We start from the raw sequence: 24,864 nt of genomic DNA, 5'->3' as shown, positions 1-24,864 counted from the left end.
GTCACTGCAAGCAGAGTGGGAGTAAGCCATGCAGCTGTTTATCCCTCTGAATATAAAGAAGGCAGGGGATGGTGCCACAGGTCTGGAACAGATGCCCTGGATGGGAAAGTAACCCAAAGACTGGAGGTAGCGTGCAGCTTTCTGAGTCAGCCTGAGAAGTGACCTGCTTATCTAGTTTTTATCAGGGATTACTCTGGGTCCCAGAATAGTTTGATAGGGTTATTGGCAGGCCTCTATCACCCTGCTTGGGTTTCTTCTATCAAGGCTAGAAGGAGTCTGGTACCTGTGGCAGTTTCCCCTCAAAGCCCAGCATGGTGTTGGGCAGCAGATACAGCAAACCAGCTCAGCTCCATGTTTTGAGCTTGGGGCAATGCAAACCCAAAGCAAATGCTATTGATGGGAGAGCTCATCCTCCATCTGTTCTGGACACTTTCATCTCTTCAGCATTGCCAGCAGAGCTGCTTGAATGAGTGCTTCCTAGCCTGACAGCCAACAGAAGCTGGTGAGCAAAGCCCTTTTATTTAGGCTGATGACTCACAGTTCACTTTGAGTGAAGCAATCTTGGTGGCTTCTCCTGGACACCTCAGCCAGGACCTTGGAAACAACTGGCCTCACAGGGCTGGGGCCATGCTGAGTACTGACTACAGCTCTGCTGAGCGCGTGTTCCCTGGTTCTCACTGAGCTATTTTTCCCAAATCTCAGACTGTTTTCAATGCTTCCCCTCCCAACAGCTGCTATGTAAAATTGAGTTTTCAGTTTTTCTGAGGACATTAAAAAACCGTGCATTTAAATTTTTTTTTTAATGGTTAAGGTGACAATGAGTTAAACAGGAGCTTTGTAATTACGATAATATGTTTTAAGAGGTTTGAGAAAATTTGGAAATTTCTAGGCAATAAGGAACATTACAGTTCTTGTGATTTGTCAGAAAGTAGGGTGCAGAAGACAAATGCAAGAAAACTTAAGTCGCAAGTTATACGTATCCTACCTAGTGCAGAAATGAGTTTTGCTTTGGACTGCTTCAGAACGGTATTTTACAGAAAGATTGGGGGCATAATGCTGACTCTGTCTGATATCCAGCTCAGCCACTGACTACAGGGCTTAAAACATAGGCACTGCTCTTCAACATGGTGATCCAGAGCAACAGAATCGTACGTAGTCTGGAGCCAGCAAAGAAGGGTGAGTGGGTGAGTGCTTCTCTTCCCTTAGCACTGACTAGGAAAGACCAGGCACGGGGTGAGTCTGAATCCCTGCCCTGCTTTAGAGGTGTCACTGCAGTGCTTTGCTCTCCCTGCTCCCAACTACCAGACTACTATAATAGTGGAATTTAAATTAAATTGGCCATGGCTGCTGTGTTGATTTTAGTGTCTCACAGCCTTGCCTGGGAGTTGCAGGGTGATGTAGGGTGAAGGTCTGGCTGCTCAGGCAAACACCTGCCTGCTTCTGAGATTTCATGAGGTTGCTGTGTGTAGTTAGGATATCGCTGGCACCCAAAGAGGTGGTGTTGCTTACATCCTGAATCTGTATTCGGCTGCTTCATTTGCCCCAGTGCTCATTTGACTCCTTGATAAGGCAGTTTGTCTGGCTAAATCAACAGGAAAATGCTTACTGATACAATTTTTTAAATAGAAGTTGCCCTTCTCATAAAATCTTACCTGTGACACTGTGGCCCCTTACAATTTTGTGACCCAAAGAAGACTTTATTGCTCTTTGAAGCTGAAGTATGATCTTTCTCTTCCTATGTTCTTGAAGTCTGCTGGATCTGATTAACTCCAGTTTGAAGGAATCAAAAGAATACAAATGAGAGTAGAAATTTGACCAAACTCAAAACCCAAGGCTTTAGAAAGATGAGCAAACAGCAGATTGTGCACTTCAGTCATAAGGGAGGTGAGGACCTTTGGCTAACCTAGTAACTGGAGGCTGTGATTATTCCATTTGGAGTTTTGGTGACACATATAAACTGTTATGCTCATGTTTGTAATGTCACCAAGGCTTGCCCCAGAAGATTGACATTTGTTAACGTGAACAGTTGTGAGATACACTTTCCATTCTGTGAGTAATCTGGACTTTGAAACATACTGCCAGCAGCTTCAAAAGACAGCCAGTTGGTATGCGAATCAATGCCAGGCTTGGAGCAGACATCTTAAGAAACGTGGCAGTGATGTTTGCAGAGTGTGCTCAAAAGTAAATAGTCAGTATCAAACTAAACAGATGTGTACTGCTTAAATTGAGGTTATAGCAGTATAACTCCATTCTCCTCCACGATGTCCGTGTTTGATTTACATCTTCTAGGCTACAAGCTTTGGCCTTGTTTGCTGATATGAACTGTTTTGTCCATAATGGGGAAATGAAGATAGATTATGGAACTGTGGTAGAGAGAAATCATGGGATTGTTGGAGTTTAACTCTGGATGAGGGACTCTGGCTACATTCCCTTTCGTATCCTGCTGTGTTCTGCAGAAACAACCCTGTGATGCAGAGGACTATAGTGAATGCGAGGTCTGGACCATGATGAGAGAAGAAAGATTTGGAGGAAACCCCTCCACATGTGGAAGCAATGACTCACAGCAAAGCAAATGCTGACTCCTTGGACAAGGCTTCTTCATGCTGGCTGAGGTGAAGTACATATCCTCTTGTGGACAAGCCCACCTCTTGCTGACATTTAATCCCCTAAAACTAAATCAGCTTCATGGGAGCTAAAATCTCCACCTGAGTCTTATCTTACATGTTTGATGTCATCCTGCTCAAAACAATGTAATTTTGCCAACTGATATGGATTCCACTTGAAGCCTTTTTCTTCAACAGCCAAGGATGTCTACCATGGAAAGATGTTCCTGTGAAAAACAACTAAAATATGGGGTTTATGTACATAAGTTGTACCTAGATAGTTAACTCCCAGTTAAAATCTAGTTTAACTTTTGGGTGCTCCAGCTTGGCAGTAAATAGATCATGACTCCATTTACTTTGCTTTATGACTTTAACCTACTATTTCTTAATGTTTATCTACCATTTTTGTGGGGTTTTGTTGGGATTTGGTTTTATTTTCTGCTTTGGAATTGTCACAAGGTTCTTACATTTATTGACTTCTAATGACATTAATCTCTTTCCTTTCTTTCTCGCTCTTTCAGTGACAATCTTTTGGTCCTTGCAGTGACTATAGCACCATGAACATTATCATTCAGTGTCTATGTTATGCATCAATGACTCAGTCATCATGCCAGGGTGACAGTGAGCAAAGCTTGTAGTATTTGCAGAAGCTTCAGTCAAAAAAGTAGTCACAGCTTTAATCTGATCAAGACTCTAGTTCCGTCTCTTAACTATTGCACTAGTTTTGGCCAGAGTTAATTTTTTTCGTAGTAATTTGTATGGTGTTATGTTTTGGATTTGTGATGAAAAAAGTGTTGATAACACGGTGATGTTTTAATTATTGTTGAACAGTGCTTGCACAGCACTTCTTTGTTTCTCACCCCACCCCACCAGTGAGTAGGCCGGGGTTGCACAAGAAGTTGGGAGGGGACACAACTGGGACAGCTGACCCCAGCTGACCAAAGGGATATGCCATACCGTATGATGCTGTGCTCAGTGATAAAACCTGGGGGAGGAAGGAAGAGGGACTTTTGGAGTTCTTTTGTCTTCTCAAGTAACAGTTACATGTGATGGAGCCCTGCTTTCCTTGAGATGGCTTAACTGCCGATGGGAAGTAGTGAATGAATTCCTGATTTTGCTTTGTTTGCACACACAGATGTTGCTTTACCTATTAAACTGCCTTTATATCAACTCATGAGTTTTTGTGGTTTTACCCTCTCAGTTCTCTTCTCCATCTTGCTGAGGAGGAGTGAGCGAGTGGCTGCATGGGGCTAAGCTGCTGACCAGAGTTAATCTACAGCTATAGATCAGAGGCTCCCATGACAAACTAAGGAGCAATGCATAGTTTACAAAAGCATGGAGATGATAGCATCTGACTCACGAAAAGGATGCTCAGTTCTCCTTCATTTTTTTAATTCTTGAAAGGCATAAATTCTCTTCATGGCCCCATCTCTACAATAATCCCTGTCAAGAAGAAACTTTCTAACCATTATATCCTACTAACACTAAAATACCAGAAAAAAAGACAGCAAGTTCTATAAAGAAGAACCCACAGAAGGATTCAAGAGAACAAAAGGAGAATCCACATAAAGTACAGTTGCTGAAAGATTGATACTACTCAAAACTGGGAAATAAGTTCTCCACCTTGTTATCTCTTTAAGTGCAACAGAGAACATAAAAGGGTGATAAAGGTACCTACAAGGGGTCATCCAGCTAAACTGACTTCTCTTTTCTGCAGCAGAAGGCTGTAGTAGATGTTTTGGATTCTTGTGAACTAGGCACCTACTCCTTATGTCCACACACACCATGAACTACAAAATGGTAACCAATACTTTAAATCAGGTTACAGTTTGTAGTAAAATGTCAAAATGCACATCTGCAATGTGTCACAGGGAGATAGTTGGGAAAACATGAGCCCGTTGCCTGTATCTCAGGCCCCTGCAAGAAATTTGCATATAATTTCTTTGAAGATTTTATTCGTTATCTCCAGATTTGTATCTTTGGTCTGGTTTTGACCAGAAGTATCTGCAAATTAAAAGCATCCAGTTGTGTGTTTCTATGTGTATGCACCCATATACATACATGTGAATGTTTTAGAGAGTGCAAGACCTCTTGTTTTTAAATCATCACTGATAATCTAGCAGTTGTTTATATTTAAACGAATAATGCTGCTAACCAGAAGGTTCTGCCTTCTGGAGTCTGGTCATTTTTTTTGTATTAGGAACTATCTGTAAATGATTAACGCTCTGTGGAAATGAAACAAGGAGAGCCAAATGTGTGAGGTGCAGGAAGGAAAGCAAAAAACTGATGAACAGCACCCCTCCTCTACGGGAACAGCAAACTGGAAGGGCCTTTGGGCTGCCCATTCCCCCTGCCATAGCATCAAGTAATTCTTTTAACAGATGGATCAAACTTCATTCTCAATTCAGTCAGATCTTTTCTTTTTCCCCTACCCTGTTGTCACTCCTGTTAGAAGCTGCTCTGAAATGCCTCTGGCTTGGAAGTGTCCTCATTTCCAGCCTACATTTATCCCCGGCTCACACGTGTAACACTGAGGTTCACAACTGAGCATGTTCACCCAGGTTGTGATGTGGAGAAGCATTTTCTGTGCACATCACAGGAGGGGTTAGTTATAGATAGCAGAGGATTAATTGAGACAGGATGGGAGACAAGCCTGCCTTTGTTGGAAAGTGATGCTAGAAAGGTGCATGCTGGAAGGGGCATGTCATTCCTCTCATGAACTCGTCTCGGCGGGTAAAAGGAGATTTTTATATAAAAGTTCTTTTTAGGATTTGGTAAATAATGTATTAATCTGGCTACATTTCTGTCAGGGTTTTGTGTATCTGATTTAAGTGGAATCAGAAATAGCTCATTTGTACTCCTGCAAGACTTGTACTACAATAACAAGAGGGAATGAGCTAGCTATGCTTGGCTTGGAGGCACGTTTGCGTGTACATGCAGAGCGAGCCGTCTCTCCAACAGCACTCTGTGCCTTGTCTTGCAACCTGATGTCACACTTAACAGCACTATTTACTTAGTTGTTCAGATAGCTCCCTTTTAAGCTTTCCTGTCTTTCTGAGCACCAGCAGAGCTAGCTCCATCTTGCAAGGCATGAACTGGTACACTCCAGCTCCCCGTGAGTCTTGTGTCTCCTCCTTGGCTCTTGATTTAGGGGTCCAGAGAGCCACATGATGCAGAGTGGGGAGCAGCAAAGCTTCCCAATGTGGGCCAGGCTGTAGCTTCTGGGAATTAATATACCTACTCTTTGAGTGGTCTGGCTTGAACCTTACCACGTACACCAGGAATTAGACAGGGTCAAACAGGAGTATCCAGAAAGCCTGCTCCTGGGCAGCCATAGAGGAATATCCCTGAGTCAGCTAGCTGTTTTGTGGGAGAAGCTGGTCAGGCAATGATGGCTTGACTCCTTGTTTCTCCTGAGGGACGTGGAAATTTGCAAAAGTTCGTAAGCCTATTCTTGCTTTTCCTGGTATTTAATTTCTATAGTTGCCATGGAGATGTTATATGATGGTCCTTGAGAAAATCTTTCTATTAAGATTTTATCAAATATAATTTAAATTTTTAGAGACTTTGTTATACAGTCATTGGAGTGGTTTTAATTTGCATCCTAACAGGCAGTATTAAAAGCATGAAATGGTCTTTGATTATGCAGCAAATTATCCTGGTCTATTCAACTAAGGAACAGTGTATAAATCCATTCTGCCCCTTCCCCATTCTCCTATTTATTTCTAATTTTGAGATTTGTTTCCTGAGACTAAGAAATTGAAATTTAGGAGTTGAGAGCTTTGGTTGTAACTCTTCAAAAAGGAAAAAAAAATTACTACTTATAATGCTTGTTAACCTTGTAGTGAATGGATATGTGTGTATCTAACCTTAGTGAGCCTATCAGAAGTTATCTTAGTATATTTCAAATTTCATATTCTTTGTCTCAGTTTGTTATCCATTATGGACATTAATTAATCAGACTGATGAATATAAGTAAGATCTCATGAAAATGATTAAAGCATGAAGTTGAATAAAAGGGTTCCACTTCTGTAGTTTCTTTACCCTCTCAAGTTTCCACACCTTTTCATAATTTACCAGGCTCTCCTTCCAGCCTTTGCAGTTTATTTATTTTCTGGAAAAAGATATATTTTAACTTTGTGAGGTAATGAAAGGCAAAATCTAGTAAAGGCAAGGATGAGATAGGAACTTTATCTACTGTGGTCTGGAATCCAGCCTGGTGACCTGTGTAAAACCTACAAACTGTCTTGTCTTCACTCCAGTTTATCCTGACTTAGTTACCAAGTCTCCTCTCTACTTCTGTTCCTAACAAAGATGTTTCCAAACATTTTAATTCTCTCCTTCTTGTATATTGAACAATGTCTTTTTTTCTTTTATGTCATAATGAATAAATCAAATGTATTTTCATTACATGTTCCAACACTGGTAATTGCCCTTTTACTCTCACTTCAGCTGTCCTTCAGTACTTCACATGGGCCTGAACCCATATATGAGTATATGAATTGCAGTATGAAAACCATTGAAACAAGGATCTTGTTTTCTTTATACATCTGTAAAGCACTGAGTACAGCCAAAGCTCTGTGAATAATAATAGCTAAATGATAAGCCTTTCCTAATTCCACATGGTAGCTCTTTGAAAAAATATGGTTTTTGTTAAGGGCCCTGAATTCCCCTTTGCTTCAGAGTTAACTCAGAATTGCAAGTTTAGAAGGCATTTTTCTCCCTTTTTTTAAATAAGATCCGTTGAGATCTGACAAAATCCTTGTTACTGGAAACTGTGTAGTTTTTGATGCAGTATATATCATTACATTCGTTGGAACACCTTTGGATCACAAATAAATGCAGAAATAAAGAAAAATAGAAGGAATAGTTTAACTAGCCTTGATGAGTGAGCCAACAACATACATTTGAAGTGGGTTTTTTTCTGCCCATCAGTTCAATTTATAGGCATAGCAAGTTTCTATAAATAATGGCCATGTACCTTTTAGTCAATGCAAATTAAGTTAATCTTTCTAAGTTTTCATTTCACAGGCTTGGCAACTGCAGTTTAATATACATTAGGAAAACATACATATAATATGGATAAATTGCATCTCACTGTATAACTGAGTCTCCAATGTAGATTTTAGTCTGCAAGGGATAAATTTATTAGAATTAATGCCAAAGATTTAGATTTCAGCCTGGCTTTAATTTGCCATAAACCCCTTACTTTACTTTCACAATAAAAAGAGATCTTGCATGTAAAATACCCTTTTAAAGCACTGCCAGAACGATGTGAAAAGGTGCTAGGGTAAATAGGCATCAGGTCCTGCATGAGTGCTTGAAGCAGGACTGTTTGCAGGAATATGCCATACTGCTGTTCATTTATTTTGAACAACAATATGTTGCCACTTGACTTGGCAAATGGATGCCTACTGACCAATCGTTTCAACCTCCCTTCCCCATGCCTGGGCTTGTGTGAGAGTCTTATGCCACAGGGATGGGGTATGTCAGGCTAGTGCTGAAGGTGCCTTGCTTGAGATAAATTTACCACTTCTTGAACTCATTCCCTCACCTATATAGGCCACTGTCACCATTGGCAAAATGTGTGGGGTCACCATTTAAAAACCCTTGCTGTGGCTTGTGAATTTTAATCTGCCTTTACTGTTAAGCGTTGGCAGGTGGCTTATAAAGAACATAATGCTAATGGGGTATATTTTGGGAGGGTTATTTCAAACCTGGAACAGTGCCTTGTCAGTCTTACAAATAGTTGTTTTAATGCAAATGAGGCAGTGAAGGAACAGGAGACCAGAGGAAGGAATTTCTCAAGCCAGCTTTGCCACCAGGGAAAATGTTGGCAGATCCACAGCCTCAGTCCATGGTCTGTGTGCTTAGGCACTATCTAGAAAAGACTGCAAAGCTGGCAAGTGACTTTCATGGTTTGTTCCAAAACGTATTAAAGTGAAGGAAATAAAATGTCTGTGGTGGTTTTTTACTTTATGGAAAACTTAAGGGCAGGATGTTTCTGTGACAAGCCTCATGCATTTGGTAGCACTGTAAGAATGGATCAACAATTTGCAATATATAGGGTCTGACAAAGTGACCTATGTGTTCAGACAGATCTATTGGTCATGAAGGAACTTGCATTCTATGCCAATAGTTTTGAATATCTAAAGCTTTTTCCTGTAGAAGTCCTTAGTTGACTGAAGTAGCACCATGGCTCTAAAGTTGTGTCTGCAACTGAATTCCCTCATGGAGGTTTGTCTCAAAAGTTATGTGTGGGAAGTTCTGCAGTGCTGCAGATGATATCACAACTGGAAACTCTGTGTTCAAAGAATATCATGTTCATTACTTATAAAATTGGCTGTTCCAACAGTCCTCTAGCCTCTGAAGGATGTTGAATAGCAGACACAGCACAAATAATGAAGCCCTTTTACATGACAAGATGGGAACGGAAGGGTGGTGGTGGCCTTCAGGTCAACATAGCAACCATTTTGGTTTGATAGGGTCATCTGTCTTCTGTCACAGGTCATCTTTCATTCATGTATGGTTTTACTCGCCTGACTTAGAGTATCCCATTATTTTTCTCTCCTGCTTTGAGCACTGCTTTATGTGATAGCTCTTGTGCATTAGAAATTGCCTGCTGATTTAAGATGCACTCTGATTTGTGAAGTCTGCAGTTTAATTTTCCTCTTTACTGGATTTTTGTTCCTTGTTGTTTTCTTTAATATTGGCATGTCTGCTTATGAATCTGTACCAGACAGTTTTGCCATGCTATAGCTGTAACTGTACTTTCATCTCATCTCCCTGAACGGATCCATGTGATATTTGACCTCCTTAGGGCATCATACTCTGCTTTTAATCTTTAGGGGTCTGTCCAGCCCTGGGTTTGGAAGTATGGTGCTATCACCATATTAACCAGAGCTCATTAACACATGTCAGTCTGGAGCAGGCAGCGCAGTATATATGCCAACAGCAACGCTCAGGTGAAACATGTGGTCATTACAATAAAATGACCTGAGAAATGAGGGGAATTTTTGAGCCCAGACTGCCACCATGGATTTGCCTTGATCATACACATGCACTTTTTCCTTATGTGCAGACACAGGAGGTTGTTTGAGTTAGGCACAAGGGAGTGTCACCCAACAGCTTTGCCTATGTTTGTCAGGGCCCTGAAGGCACCCACATTCCCTGACCACCCCAGGGGCTCTCCCACCCTGCCCACAGCCTGGGACCAATTTCATCCCTCGCGGGCCATCCGCCTCCGCGCCAGCAATGCCACAGCGGGACAGATCTACAACTCCCCACAGCCCTGCCTTGCCCAGCTACAGGTCATGCTGAGCCAGGCCCATGTCCCAGCCCAACCACGGCTGAGGGAAATTCTGATCTCTGTATTTCATGGGGAAGCACTGAGACAAGGTGACACATATCTCAGTATTTCCCAGAAAATGAGAAGACCCAAGTTTTTGATTGATTTCCTGTTCGTAGAAATTTCTGAAACCTGTAAGAAGAGGATTGACTTTTGCGATACCAAAAATTTTGGTCAGACACAGGGTGGTCACCATGTTAGAAATCTTACATGTCCCACAAGGATATCTGAGCCAAGCTCACAGGTACCTAATGAAGCAACCACCATGGTATGAAAGCCGTCACTGTTGTGGAGAGGACACCAGTGCTGCAGGGTGTTGGAAACTTCCTGCTGGAGTCCCTGTCCATGCAGTGTGTAAAGACATCAAAGGGGCACTCGATTCACAGTCTCTGGAGGCAGGTATCATCAGTGCCCATTCAGGAATCTGAGTGTGCACATGTTTTTGATGACAGATGGAAAACGTAGCCTCATCCTCTGCCCACCAGCTGCATGCAAGATTTACCTCCAGAGCTGGATGGAGACCCCCGCTTTGGGCTGGCTTAAGACAAACCGTGTTTCCTCACTGGGGTGCTGGTTGCCTCCTGAGTCCTGCACAGTGTGACCTCCAGCTGAAAGCTGGGAGTAAGGGGCTGCAAGGGGTTATCCAGAGATGCAGCCATAAGGGTAGGATCATCCACTGAATCAGAACAAACTGCAGAGAGACAGGGTTCTCTGCTGGGAGTAGTGTGGATGTATTACAATTACTGATGTGAAAGCAATAAAATGATGGGGTAAATGAAGTGACAGTTTCTGTTTTCTATTCCCTGCTGTCTCCTTTTTCTTAAACCCTTCATGATGAGGCTCACAAGGCCACTTCTCCACCCCCTCACAAGGGAGCATTTTGTCATTTAAAAAGAACAAGTCATTGGGAGCAGAAAACCAATTTTTATTTAACTGCTGTTTTATTGAAGCTGCTGTGTGTGCAGGATGATGAGGGGAGTGCAGTAATCCACCTGTGAAGTGGTCAAACTTTGCACAAGATCAGTGCTCAGGATTTGATGCTACAGCATCAATACATCAGGAAGGGACATCCATCCCCTCTGCTTCTGTGGGGCCCTGGGTGGGGACCATATGAAAGCATTTCCCCAGTGTGGAAGGAGGTTCCAAGGCTGCTTGTGTCCCTCTAACTGATCTGATCTCAGCAGAGACATCTGTGCCAAGGTGTGCTGTGACATCTTGTCACACACTCCCCACTGCTCCCAGCAAGGGGTGTTCCCAGAGCATGGAAAATGCACCGTGCGTGAGAGCCCAGGACACACTGCTGGAGTATCCACTGGAGTTTATTGGTGTGCAAGATGGGAGGGACCTCCAATGGCCAGGCACCAGAGGGTATGGGCAAAACCCTTGAGTAATTCTTCTTGTACACAGGCCGTGGCACTGGTGCTGTAATACTTAGCACAGAGGGTGTGTGAGCAAAGGGAGCCCTCTCACCTCCTACATTCCCTTCTCTGCATCCCCTTGTACCTGTTAGTCTTGTCTTAGTGACACCTGGCAGTCATCCAGGCATTTCACCCAGAGCAATTCTGTTGTCTGCTTCTCCTTCCAAGTCTGAGCCTCTGCAGAAGTGCATGGGGTGGAGACAGTTGGGTTCAGCTGTGTCTCTTAAATAAGATTATTATCATCCATTTGTAATAAGGCTGTTGCCTCTTCACACTTTTGGGGATGCTCTTTCCTAGCTTGGGTACAATAATTCCCCCCTTTACCCCCACCCCGAGCTTGCTGGATCACATATTGTTCTTATAAATGTCGAGGGACAACAGTCTATGTTGCTGGTAGGCACTGCCTCTTCATAGGTGCCCAGGGACTTTCTTGGAGAAGAGTCATGAAAGCTGAGGCTGTAAGCATTGAGTTGGATGTTGATTTACAGCTTGCAAACTATAGTTGGATTATGTTACCATGGCCTTGTTTATAAAAGCTCACTGAAGTTTGTCTTCTCTACAAGCTAGTGGGGCTCCTCACAGCAATATACCAATGACCTTGAATGGATCTTGAATACACTTACAACAATGTACAAAGTGTGACAATTGTGAAAGTAGACAGGGAGCTTTAACATGTACCTGTTATATGAACTTGCTGAAATGGCATCTTTAAATGGCTGCTTTCCAAAGTAATGAATTCTGCTTCAATGTTTTTAACTTCTCAGCTTCATAGAAAGTTTGAAAATCTGACTGAAAATTAAACAGGCTGATTAGAAAAGAATTTGATGAAACAACACAATACTTTAAAGAAACTATCAGCAGAGCTATGTTCCTGGCTGCCCTGTCAAAGAGTGGATATGTTAACGCATAAGATAATTGTTTTCCAATATGAACTATTTGATTGCTGCTGATTTTCCTTCTGGATTATGTAACAGAACAGGTCCGTTCTTTTTAGAAAAGAAGAATACCCGTGTGTAGTGTTCAACTGAGACATATCTAGGCTTTTCTTTCATGAGATTTAAGAAGGTGTTCTACTGAAGGGCAGCAAAACCACCTCCTGCACTAGGATGCCCTTTCCATTCCCAGGTGTTTATCACTTAAGCCCTAGTCAACTATGCATAGATATTTTTTATCGGTTTACTCAGTGCAGCATGAACTCGGTGACTGAAAAATGCAATAATTTGGTTTTGATTGGGTTAGAACAGTCTATCAGAAAACCACCGTTATATTGTTCTTAAACTAATAAGAAATATTTTTGTATTTGTTTTGTGATCTTACAGACTCAGCTCTTGGGAGTTTTACTGGCTGCTGCTTCAAATTTTCTGATTAGTGTGTCTTTGAATATACAGGTATGAAATGATTTCTCTTTATTCAGAGTTGTTTATACTTAGCAAGTAACATGTTACAATTTGTTTTTATGGTGAATTTCAAAATACAAAATTTTTTGCATTTAATAAACATTCCCTCTCTTTAACTGTAGTGTAACAGTGGCCTGCTGTAGTTGTTGGCAGTATGATAGCTCTCAACCTATTCTGTGCTGTGATTCTTATATGGGAACAGAAGAAAAATTTGTAACTCCTCCTCGTAATGTGCCATAAGAGAATACCAGCTGTGACCTGCTTGTGGTCCCACTGGACATCATGTGAACCTGTCCCAGAGTGTCCAAACCTAAAATGGAATTGACCACAAGGTCTTAGGCCCTGCTTAATGAAGCAATTAATGTAATTAAATGCATAGAGACATAAAGTTTTTTGTAATATTTGGCCCTAGAACAACTTTGACTAATTTAGTTTTCCTTCTCCAACTAGGAAAAAATAATCCGAGTAAATGTTATTTTAAATTGTAAAACCAATGGGAGGCGCTGACCTTACAACTATGGCAAAGGGTTGTAGGATGAGATTTACAAAATCCTTTCTGTATTACTAATTAAAATGCATACTCAGTAGAAAGTTAAAAAATTCATTATAATCTGTATCAGGTAGTCTTCATGGTATTTTTAGGTTTTCTAACAAAAGTTTTTAAAGCGCAGAAGACATTGTTGTGCAAGTTGTCCAGAAAAAGTGTTTTTGCTAGCTTGTATTTTATGAATTGTATATGCCTCACATAAAACTACTTCTTGCTTTTTCTGTAAAGGATGAAATAGAAAGCTATAGAATGCGAAATCTTCTATTCATAATAATCCATTTTATTAATGCTGGAAGGTTCTTCAATGATCCCCTTCTATTTTAAGTATCTCTATTTGGAGAATCCCATAGAAAGAAATCTGTTTAGCCGGGGATGGCAGGCAGGTTGAGATGACTGTTGCCTCTCCAGTACAACTTCCTGCTGACAGTGACAGGACTAGGACAGGCTCTGTTTCAGTGGAAAAACTCTTGTTGGTGAAGTGGAAATTCAATCTAGCCCATAATAATGAGGTTGTTCAGACTTCATATCTTTGTCTGCTGAGGGTGCTGAGTGCCAAAGTGGATGCTTTGCCAGGGGATGTACTGAGGTGTGCAGGCAGACATCTATTGACTTGTAATCATTTACAGAATTTACTGGATATCTTCCAGCTGTTTAGGAAAATGCTGTTTAGGAAAACCCAATAGCTCTGCATTACCATTTGACAGACAGTTTCAACTGAAATTTTTATATATCCTTTAAAATAGTTTTTTCTCCATTTAGTAACAATATCTTATAAATATGAATAACAACTTTCCCTAGATCTCAACATTTATTTTCACATTCATATTAAATGGACAGGCCAAATGTTATTGTTCTCTCTTCCTTTTCCACCATGTAGTCAGTTCTCCTTCCTTTCTTCCCTCTAGCTGGTTGGCAGCCATAGAACAGCCCACCATTTGCAAAGTATTTCAGCTGGATTATAAACAGCCTCCACCTAAATACCATCCACACACTCTATTATGCAAAGGCGGCAGACATCTGGAGAAAGAAGGCTGTAGGGGAGCCGCTGAGCTCACCCTCACCCACCCACCATTGCACATCTTTTCAATCACATTGTGCCCTCAAGAGTTATTCCTACAAGAGTCTGGGGAGAAACCAGAGCTCAGGATTCAGTTAAGAACTTGTCCTATTTGGTTTTCAGGAGAAACTTGGATTCTTGATTTGAATATTATTTAGTATTCATTTCAATTGGATCTTTATTGGGCTTTGTTTGTTTTTTTATAAGAATAGAACATGCAAAATCCTGGATGTTACTGTGAATTCCTGGCCTGTGTTTCATGGAAGTTTGATTTCCTTATGCCCTTTTCTCCTTGGAGGGCTAAACTTCTTCCTAGGATTTCATTCCCTGAACATGTTCCACAGCATGAAGCTGCAATAACGTCTCAACAAGAGGAACAACTGAGAGTATGGTGTATCATCACAGATATTACTGTTGGCCCCTACAGTGTAGCACAGCCTACAGAGTAGAATGGGAATATGAGGAAAATTGTTTACAGCTTCCTTGGGGCTATGCACAGGCACTTCCAAAATCAAATACCAAATGAGGGAGAAAAAAAATGTGGTTTAACACCATTTATACTACAATAACCATATCATTTGGTTTCCAGCTTTTTTGACCCATGTGCAGAGAAGCTGGTGAGGAATCTGAGAAAGGAAAGGATATTCTGCAGAACTAACATTGCATCCTCCCCAATATTACATCTTCCTGATGGACACTGCTTGGACTCTGTTTCAGAAGACCACTGTGATCGAAGTCAAATTATCTTGTTATATACAGGTTCTTGCTGTACAGGCAGAGAGAAAAAAAATTACAACATGTGTCAGTGATATTTTCTGCATGTAACAAGAAGCATTGATGAAATATTACTTGAGTATATATTATACCTGTTTATAGAGGTATAGCTGGTTTTCTTTATGAAAATAATGCTTTACCTGAGATCCTCTTCTAAGGTTGAACAGGAGATTGTAGCCAAATCCCAAATTCTACCTAATTAATTTACAGTCCCCCCTACAGCAGACGTGATTAAGTGCTGCCTTTTTAATTTTAAAATTGCATTTCTGGCAAGCATATATATCATGGAGCAGGGACACCATTGTCTGGTCCCATTCTTCCAAGTTGTTGCCATAGTTCTGATTCCATCTCATCTCCTGCCTTTGAGTGTTTTCAGATTCACAGCACAACTGCCAAGCTTTGTTTTGAGAGAAGAACAGAGGTATGCAATGATAGCTAGGAAGCACTAGCTAGTATTCACTTAATATTTTTCACATTTATTCAGAGATCTAATTTGTTAGTCATTTCCACCATGGCTGAGAAAGCACACATCTGAAGCAGCACTGAACTAACACAGAGCATGTGTCTGCAACAACAAGCCAAAAGTAATGTTCAAAAAGAAAACCTTGATGCACCTGGAATTTGAAGTTGACAGCCCCCTTAATTATTCCACTTTTGTCAGACATAAGAACAATGGAAGTCTTTCTTTTCATGCCTGTTCTTTGTAATTAATTTTCTAGAAATGTGCTCATCTCCGACTGGCTTGTCAAATGGAGCCGAAGCCCTACTACATGAGCAAGCTATGGTGGTGCGGGATTACCCTTCTGGGCCTTGGAGAGGTGGGCAATTTCACAGCCTACGGATTTGCACCCATTGCCCTTGTCGCTCCACTGGGATGTGTATCAGTCATCGGTGAGATAGTTTGCCATTTCTTGCTTGGGTACATACTTTAATTCAACACTTGTTTGTGACTAGAGGAATAATACTGCAGGAGCTGCAGCAGGACCACGAGGGAAAAATCTTGTGGTTTGGAAAAAAAATTTAAAAATTACATGAGCTGACAGTTTAACACAAACCCGCTACCTAACACAGAGACTCTTCTAATATCTTTCTTTTTCCATAGTTCTGTCTTTTGTGTCTGTGCTCTGCTAGTTCCTGCCAGTTGGTCACTCACTGCTGTACCAGTGTTGCCAGCTCTACAAGCCCCTGAAGTGGGGGGCTGCTGGCATCCCGCTAACTGCACAGATCTGTGGTCTGATCCTGAGTACCGGGAAATCCTGAGTAATCCGAGAAATTACAGGCCTGTCAGCTTGACTTCAGTGCCCGGGAAGCTGATGGAGCAGCTCATCCTAAACACCATCATGCAACACATGAGGGACAAGGCCCAGTCAGCATGTGTTTGTGAAAGACAGGTCCTGCTTGACAAACCTGATCTCCTTCTGTGACAGAGCGACATGCTCATTGGCTGAGGGAAAGGCTGTGGATGTAATTTACCTTGACTTTAGCAAAGCCTTTGACACCCTTTCCCACAGCATTCTCCTGGAGAAACTGGCTGCTCGAGGCTTGGATGGGCACACGCTTCACTGGGTAAAACACTGTCTGTGTGGTCGGGCCCAGAGAGTTGTGGTGAATGGAGTTAAATCCAGTTGGAAGCCGGTCACGAGTGGTGTCCCCCAGGGCTGGGTGTTGGGGCCACTCCTGTTTAACATCTTTATTGATGATCTGGACGAGGGGATCGAGTGCACCCTCAGTCAGTTTGCAGATGACACCCAGTTGGGTGGGAGTGTTGGTCTGCTCGAGGGTAGGGAGGCTCTGCAGAGAGACCTGGACAGGCTGGGGCCATGGGCTGAGCCCAACTGGAGGAGTTTCACTAAGGGCAAATGCCGGGGGCTGCCCTTGGGCCACAACAACCCCCAGCAGTGCTACAGGCTTGGGGAGGAGTGGCTGGAGAGCTGCCAGTCAGAGAGGGACCTGGGGTGCTGATTGACAGCCGGCTGAACAGGAGCCAGCAGTGTGCCCAGGGGGCCAAGAGGCCAATGGCATCCTGGCTTGTGTCAGCAATAGCGTGGCCAGCAGGGACAGGGAAGGGATCTGACCCCTGTACTCGGCACTGGTGAGGCCGCCCCTCGATTCCTGTGTTCAGTTTTGGGCCCCTCACTACAAAAAGGACATTGAATGACTGGAGCGTGTCCAGAGAAGGGCAACGGAGCTGGTGCAGGGTCTGGAGCAGAGGTCGTACGGGGAGCGGCTGAGGGAACTGGGGGTGTTTAGTCTGGAGAAGAGGAGGCTGAGGGGAGACCTCATCGCCCTCTACAGCTGCCTGAAAGGAGGGTGCAGAGAGCTGGGGACGAGTCTCTTTAGCTTAGTAGAAAGCAACAGGACAAGAGGGAATGGCCTCAAGTTGTGCCAGGGAAGGTTTAGACTGGATATTAGGAAGCATTTCTTTCCAGAACGGGTTGTTAGGGGTTGGATTGGGCTGCCCAGGGAGGTGGTGGAGTCCCCATCCCTGGAGGTGTTCAAGAGTAGGGTCCATTTGGAGCTTAAGGATATGCTGTAGGTGGGAACTGTGCCTGGCGAATGGTTGGACTAGATGATCTCCAGGGTCCTTTCCAACCTAGATGATTCTGTGATTCTGTGACCTACAACGTGTTTTCTGTGTTGCCATCACACCAAGCAGTTTCTGCTGCCTTTCCCCTGCCCATCTACTGTGATTCATGTTGACATGAGCAAACTTTCTTGATTCTGCAGTGTGTGACATATAGGGACTATAAATTTCCTGAAATGTTTAGTTCATTTATGGACACTATCGAAGTTGTTAATTTGTATCTTTATGTGCAGATTAATTGGACTTTAGCAGAAGTCCTATCCTTAGGACTCATTTGATATAATCTTACTCTTTACATCATATGTCTTTTGGTAATTAAGGCATTGACAGGTATGTCTGTTTCTTTGATAAAGAAACATACATTTTAAAACATGTTACCCTGCTGTGCTAATGCGAAGCAGAGTGGACAAGGCAACACTGTACAGAGGCTGTGAAAACAGGAATACAGGGTGCAGCTATATCCCTTAATCGAGTTGCATCATATCCACAGCTGAGGCACCCAAAGCTATCACAGCAGCTCTGCATACACTGGTTCATTCGCTTGCTATTGACAAGTGATACCATTTAATGGTCTGTCTCTAGCTACCCGTTTCATGCTTGGAAGTGACATTGCAGTGAGTGATTCTGCATGGGAAGGTAGAAAAGATGAATTATCTTCCTGGTGGACTGCCCAGCTGTGGTGGAAGCAGGCAGCCAACCATATGTGGGTGCAATTTAGCAAAGAGATAGTGGGGGAAGGAAACTGCAGGCAATTTACTGTAACCTTTAATGTTAAACTATTGCAGAATTTTGGAGAATGAGATACAAAGTCACGGTAGTTCACTGTTGTAGGAAAGATTTCTCAAAGAAAGGAATGAGATATTACCTGACATGAAAATGTAAATTAATATGACATATCCCAGTGTGATTTGGAGTTATATCTTTAACAGTTGTAGACATTTCCAGATGTCTCTGAACATAAAGGGGCATTGACCAATCTAATGTGTTGCTCAAATGAAATAAAATGCAAATATATAAAACTAGAAAGAAGTAAAAAGCAGTGGGAAGAGAAAAAATTCCATTGGTTATTAAACTGCTACAAAGAAGAGGTCACATTTAGAGCTGATTTTTATCTGGGCAAATTCCTTCTTCTTCACCTTTGCAGTATGCAAAAAAATGTTGCATCTGTTTCCTGCATTCTCCATCTCCCCTTACTTAAAACAAATACCAAGAAACCATTTTCCTAACATATCTTATCAAAATTCTCATCCACAGTTTGGGGTTTTTATTAACTGAACCAAAATGCTTATCCTGGAAGACCCCAGAAAGGATGTTAATATCTTATATTCCATTCCCATATATCATCTGACAGTATCCATTTCATAGCCCAAACAATAGAGATATCTGAAATTTTATTTAGTCTAGCAAACATTCCCTTAAGGAAGGGAAAGTAAAAATTATGTAGACAGCCAATTACAATTACAACTTCCCAGAAACACCTCCTACCACTAGATATTTTCCTGTCTTCTGAAATTAAAGCCAAAGGGAGTGCGAGAGCACCCTTTTAATTTTAGAAGAGTTCATCACTTAGGGCATCATCTGCTAACAACTGGGCAAAGGATAGTTTTGGCAACAGGTCTTCCAATTTTAAAGATCAATAAATATTTTTCTTAGTAATTTGTGACCTGTTTTATGTGGTGGAGGTGGACTTTGCACAGTCTAGTTGGCAGTTGTTTTGCGGTATTGTTGAATGCGTGTCTTTCATAAATTTTTTTAATTAAGGAATTAAGCACTTGATAAAAAACTTCAAATGTGTATCTGAACCCTAAGTCCACCATTGTGATAATCACTTTTTTCCAAATTTAGTATCAGCACATCCCACATGGTAGGAGCTGACTCTCATGGACATTGAGTACTTGGTACCTATGCTGTGCTGAGGGGAAACGTGCTTTGCAGTATGCCCATTCATCTAGGGGATTCTCTGAAGATCTCTGTCACTCTGGAATGTTTCTTTTGCATGGAAACCAGGGTTTTGGAGGAGGATACGGCAGACTGGAGTCTCTCCCCAGAACAGATTTGGGCTGTACCCATCATATATCTCCAGACCTTTGAGACAAGAAGCATCCTGGGTCTTAAAATAGATGGAGCCAACATCTATTATGCTCTGCTACCACATTTAACTGCATCCAACTGAATTTTGCACTTAACCTGGTATCAATTAAACAGTGAAAAGTTTGTGCCTTATTCTATTGAGCTGGGTGCTTCTGATGGCTGGTTTTAGAAAGAATCCAGCACCACAGACCATGAATTGGCATGACACCAGTAGATTTTAAATTTTTTTTCTTAGAATTAAGCTACAAAGACTCTATTTTTCTTCTTGCACAGTGGAAGTATTTCTGTGTGTGGTTGCAATGATGCAAGCTCTACATCTGTTCAGGGTTTTAAATAGTTGGAGAAGACAGCAGTTGTTTTCTTCAAGAGGAGAAATTGGTAAATTTTTAATTTAAAAGTGGAGGAGTAATACATGTTTGATGTGATCATTAAAAAGCTTTTTATACTTAAAAATTAAAAATCATGTTTTACATGTAGCTCGGGTAATTTTAGGCTGCTGTAGTCTTTAGCTCATTGTCTTGCTTTTGCCTACAGAAATAACTTGGGGGTGGGGATGAGGAGAGGCCAGTAGTATCAGAGATCATTTCTTCTGCAGTTTTCATCATTCTGTAGAGAGTTGTTTTACACTTAACTCACTGAGACTGACATTGTGGAGATCCCTGTGCATTTTTATATGCTCCTTCTAAATAGCTGTGGGGCAAAATATTGCTTTAGGCTTTGAAAATTGATATCCCTGATGGTGCTTTACAAAAAACATTCTCAGATACTCTAGTAGAAATGGATTTCTCCTACTCATTGTAATGTAACATCTTTGTGACCCAAGAACTTGGGATTTTGAGAACTCTGTTACTAATGAGAACTGGGAAATATTCACCAGAGTGTTATCTGAAATACTTCATTTGTACTTGACTAGAAGATGTAACAAAAGGATTTTCAGGGTTCTTCCTTCTCTCTGCAGTGTCTGTATCCTATAATCCAGTTTCTAGAATTAAGCTCACCTTAATGGTCTCTCTTTTGAGCAATTTCTCTTTGGCTTACTTTTTTATCAGGATATTGACTTTAAGGATGGAGAAAAATGTTTCATATTTTGTCCACCACTTTTCAAATACTAATATTTAATCATGTTAGAATTGTTACACGTTCACTGTGCAGGATAGCTATCAAGAGGTTATGCACTGACTGAATAAATTCTGTAGTATCTTTCTTTGTATTCAGTGCACCACTAATATCATATAAACTAACAATAGGCTTGAGTAGTCAATTAGCTGTGATGAATTTGTTCCTGGGTGTCTTTGGCAGAGCTAACTCTGTTTGACTCTGGTTATGCATGCAGGTATTTTTAAGTTTCTCCAAATTTGTGTTAATCCTCCCTGACACAGAGCTCTGGCCGTGAAGGTGACACTGGTGCATCCATCCTCCTCATACCTGGATCCTGTCCCCTGTCTACCCCAAAATGACTCACAGTAGGTCAGCAGACTGGTTCTCCTTAAGCTCCTGCCCTCACCTTAAGCAAGACAGTATATCTCAGATGTACTTGATAAGATCCTTAATAAGATCAAGGAGGTTTTAAGCTAATAGTCTCAGGGCAAGTTGATTCTCAGGCATCAGTTGTCTATATGCAGACTCCACTGTGGTGCTACAGGCACACAAAACCAGCTGTGATTTATCTGTCAGTGCCTGCAGAGTGCACATGGACTTGCCTGTCCTTGTGCTTTGTGCACAGGCATTAGTGGCCTGTCCTTCTGTCCCCCCTAGTAGCCCTTTGCATGAGAGAGAGGGATTTTGGTGTACTCCAGGACTGTGAGCACGACTCCTTTCTCCAAACCAGGTCCTTTCCTTCTGAATGTGCTTAATAAAAATGCTCAGGCATGTTTTAAAATCATTTTTTCACGCTATCCTTCAGCTAAACCACATACCTCTCATGACTGGCAACCTCATCAGTTCAGCCTTTTTTCTTGTCCCCCTCTTGGTATATCGCCTCTGGATCCCCTGTGGAAGACCTACTCCCTGTTCTCTATCCCCTCAAATTTCTGCTTATTTGAGCTGCAGTGATCAGATATGCTACCTGTCTCATCATCTCTCCAGATCTTCCAGACTGTGTGGCAGACTACAATAGCTTGAGTTTAGGGATGGATTAAAGCATCTCCAAGTGCTTCTGTACTGGGATGGTCCTGAATCTCTTTGCCTTGGAAGGTAGACTGAGGATAAGTTTGCACAACATAGATTTAGTGCACAGATTTAGTGCAAAAGCAACTGGCTGAGCTTAAACTGCTTCATTAGATGGAGACAGACCCTTAAGTTGCATAAAACAGAGTAAATGCTTGATCTCAATGAGAAATGTTTTTCTTGTTGCACAGACTTGGAGAGGTGCAAATGTTTGAATCATGGCTAGTACTCCTTTGGTATTTCATCCAGACCACCAGTGAAATGGGTACAAAAGCATTCTGCAGAATGGGCTGTTTTAAATGCCTTTACCTGACCAAATCAATTAAGCTTAACAGAACAAACATTTGAGGCAAATATTGAATTCTGTGGTTTTATAGGAAAACTGTAGGACAAGACAGAAGCAGTAAAAGCAATCTATGCATTTATGAGGAGAGCATTAATCTATTTAAAATAGTACATGAAGCTCATCAATTGAGAAAAGGAAAGATATGCTACTATTTGAAGTTACAAACAGTTATGAAAGGAATTATTTAGTGTAAGACCTGACAATAGAGGTAGAAAGATGAGATTCATAAATAGCCTCAGTACCAGGAAAACAACGTAATAATGAAATATATTTATTTGTTATATAGTTTTGGGCAGGAAAAGTAAGCGATGGACACTCCTTCATTTGAGTTTTTTAAGCCTAGATTGGACAAAATACAGAAAATACACTCTGCGGATCAGCGCGTATTTTCTATCTTAGTTTCTCCTGTTGTGTATTATCCCTTTCTTAAAGAAACAAACAAGAAACAATCCTAACTGCAGCCTTCATGTCTAGGAGGCAGAGGAGTTGTTTTGTGAGCTGGGTTCTCACCATTCAGTGTCTGCTAGTGGCAGAACCCACATATCACACTACTCTTTATTTCTGTTTGTGCTGGAGAAAACCCACATATGGAGATAATCATAAACGATCACTCTCCTAAGAGAATGAGCAGCTGACTAAGCTATGTGTAGCACCATTACTGCCTTCCCTTAAGGCACTTAATTGCATATCATGCAGAAAATGGACATTTCTACCATTTTTTTGATTTTAATTGAAATTCACATGCTGCAGTGAATATATATGAATTCAATAATGTGAATATATACTCATTCAATGTATAGTGACTATATATTAATTCAATAATGAATACAAAGCACCCTGTTTTATGCTGATGTATGAGAAGATTAAATTATTTCAACATAACAATTAAACTCCTGAACAAACTTTTTCCCATTTTCTACCCAATAGTTTTTATTTATCATGATTTTAATGTAGTGCTAAGTCATAATATTTTTATTTTGAATTAACTGTATTTCCAGACTGAAGTTTCATGAGCTTTCAGAAAGGTTCTGTCATATTCATACAGGTATTTTACAGGATCTATTCACTTCTCAATTTGTGGATATTAATGTAAGTATGACTCTATAGAGGCATGAAATGAACTCAAGGGTTTAATTAGGATGTGTTGGTTCTGTAATGTTTAATCCTTAACAGATCATCCCCCAGATTTTCTGCCCTTCTCTTGATTGAGCAGGCTATCTGCCACCACTCTCAGTGAGAATAGGACTTGTGCCTCATTTTGAAAGGTTTATCTTAATAATTAGTCAAAAAGTGAAAAATGTTCTGATTCACCCAAAAGTATACAAGTCTTCTCAGACACCAGGGATGCAGTCTTCTCTTCAATGACTTACAGGCTGACAATTCGGTTTTAGATTTGTGCATATGTTGTATGTTCAAAACCAGTGAGGCTTCAGAATAATGATAAATTGCTTGTTTTGTTGCCAAGCTGTTGCCAGCTTATATTTTGACACAATTTTTTGTCTGCATTTCTGTGTGGTTGTATTCTATTGCTGACCAATTTAAAAAAAAAAAAAAAGACTATTTTTCACAGATCTCAATCTCTAGAACTGTCTATAGCTTTTTTTAAAGAAAAAAAAACAACAGGCAAACAACAGTTGCAAAGACACATTAATACTTTTCAGCACAGCAATTGCCCAAGTTCCTCAGTCTATTCATCTGTGGAGTTGAACATAATGTTCAGTGATTTATTTCCCACATCAGTATAATGGTGTAGGAGGAGAAGGCACATACCTTCTGTGACAGAGGGGAAACAAGAGGACCCTGGTGTGGGAAAAAGAAAATTGGGGCTGGATGGTAGGAAGTTAGACTCATGCTGGAGTGATGGGGTGTAATCATGCTGTAGGGAAAGCAAGCTACCAGGAAAGTGCAAGTGTGTAACATCGCTGTTAGACTTTGCCTGTGGTCTGAGGGAGGGTGGGAAAGGAGCAGAGAGTCTGGGGAACTGAGCACAGGGGTTTCAGCAACAGGGCTGCACTTAGGACCTGAATATGGGATGCAGTAAGGGCTTTAACTCATATATCTGGTAGGCTTAGCTGTGACCTCTGGATGCCCACTTTTCTGCTAAGGGTTCAACAGAGTCCTAGAATAACTTAAGTTGGAAGAGACCTCAGGCAGTCCCTAACCCAAACTCCTACTATAAGGGTCAGCTTGGAGGCCACCAGGCAGAGAGGGGATGGTGGGGGTAATGTGTTGGCCATCTAGCATACTGTTTAAAACTGCCTTTTCTGGAGGAGTTAATGTCTTAAGCAGCTAAATACACCTGAGTCTGTAAGCCAGAGCCCAAAGGAGCGAAGGAAGAGGGGCAGAGCGGCTGTGAGGGCTGTGCATTTCTCACTGGGCTCCTGAGGTACACATTGGTGCCTGCCTTTTGTCTTGCTGACCAGGGAAAGCTGCAAAGCCAGCAGAAGGCAAAAGGAGCAAATGCCAGCCTGCACTCCTGGGGCTCACCAGGCTCCCTTCATAGCCCTCCTCCTCTGGCCCATCATTTCTAGTG

General features: G+C 41.5%; 1 protein-coding gene across 3 annotated transcripts in view; it reads left to right on the top strand.

Annotated features, from left to right (window-relative positions):
* NIPAL2 (NIPA like domain containing 2) overlaps nucleotides 1-24,864 on the top strand; it is a 57,738-nt gene that overhangs the window by 4,839 nt on the left and 28,035 nt on the right. For all 3 annotated transcript variants that reach the window (XM_026843080.1, XM_026843081.1, XM_026843079.1), the window contains exons 2-3: nucleotides 12,689-12,757; nucleotides 15,864-16,035. In XM_026843080.1, coding sequence (XP_026698881.1) covers nucleotides 12,689-12,757; nucleotides 15,864-16,035 — 241 coding nt within the window. The remainder of the gene's footprint in view (nucleotides 1-12,688; nucleotides 12,758-15,863; nucleotides 16,036-24,864) is intronic.

Source organism: Athene cunicularia (genome assembly GCF_003259725.1).
Source record: "Athene cunicularia isolate RWA chromosome 2 unlocalized genomic scaffold, athCun1 chr2_part1, whole genome shotgun sequence".
Lineage (NCBI taxonomy): Eukaryota > Metazoa > Chordata > Aves > Strigiformes > Strigidae > Athene > Athene cunicularia.
The sequence above is the reverse complement of the archived record's forward strand: the minus strand, read 5'-3'. Positions and strand labels throughout refer to the sequence as shown.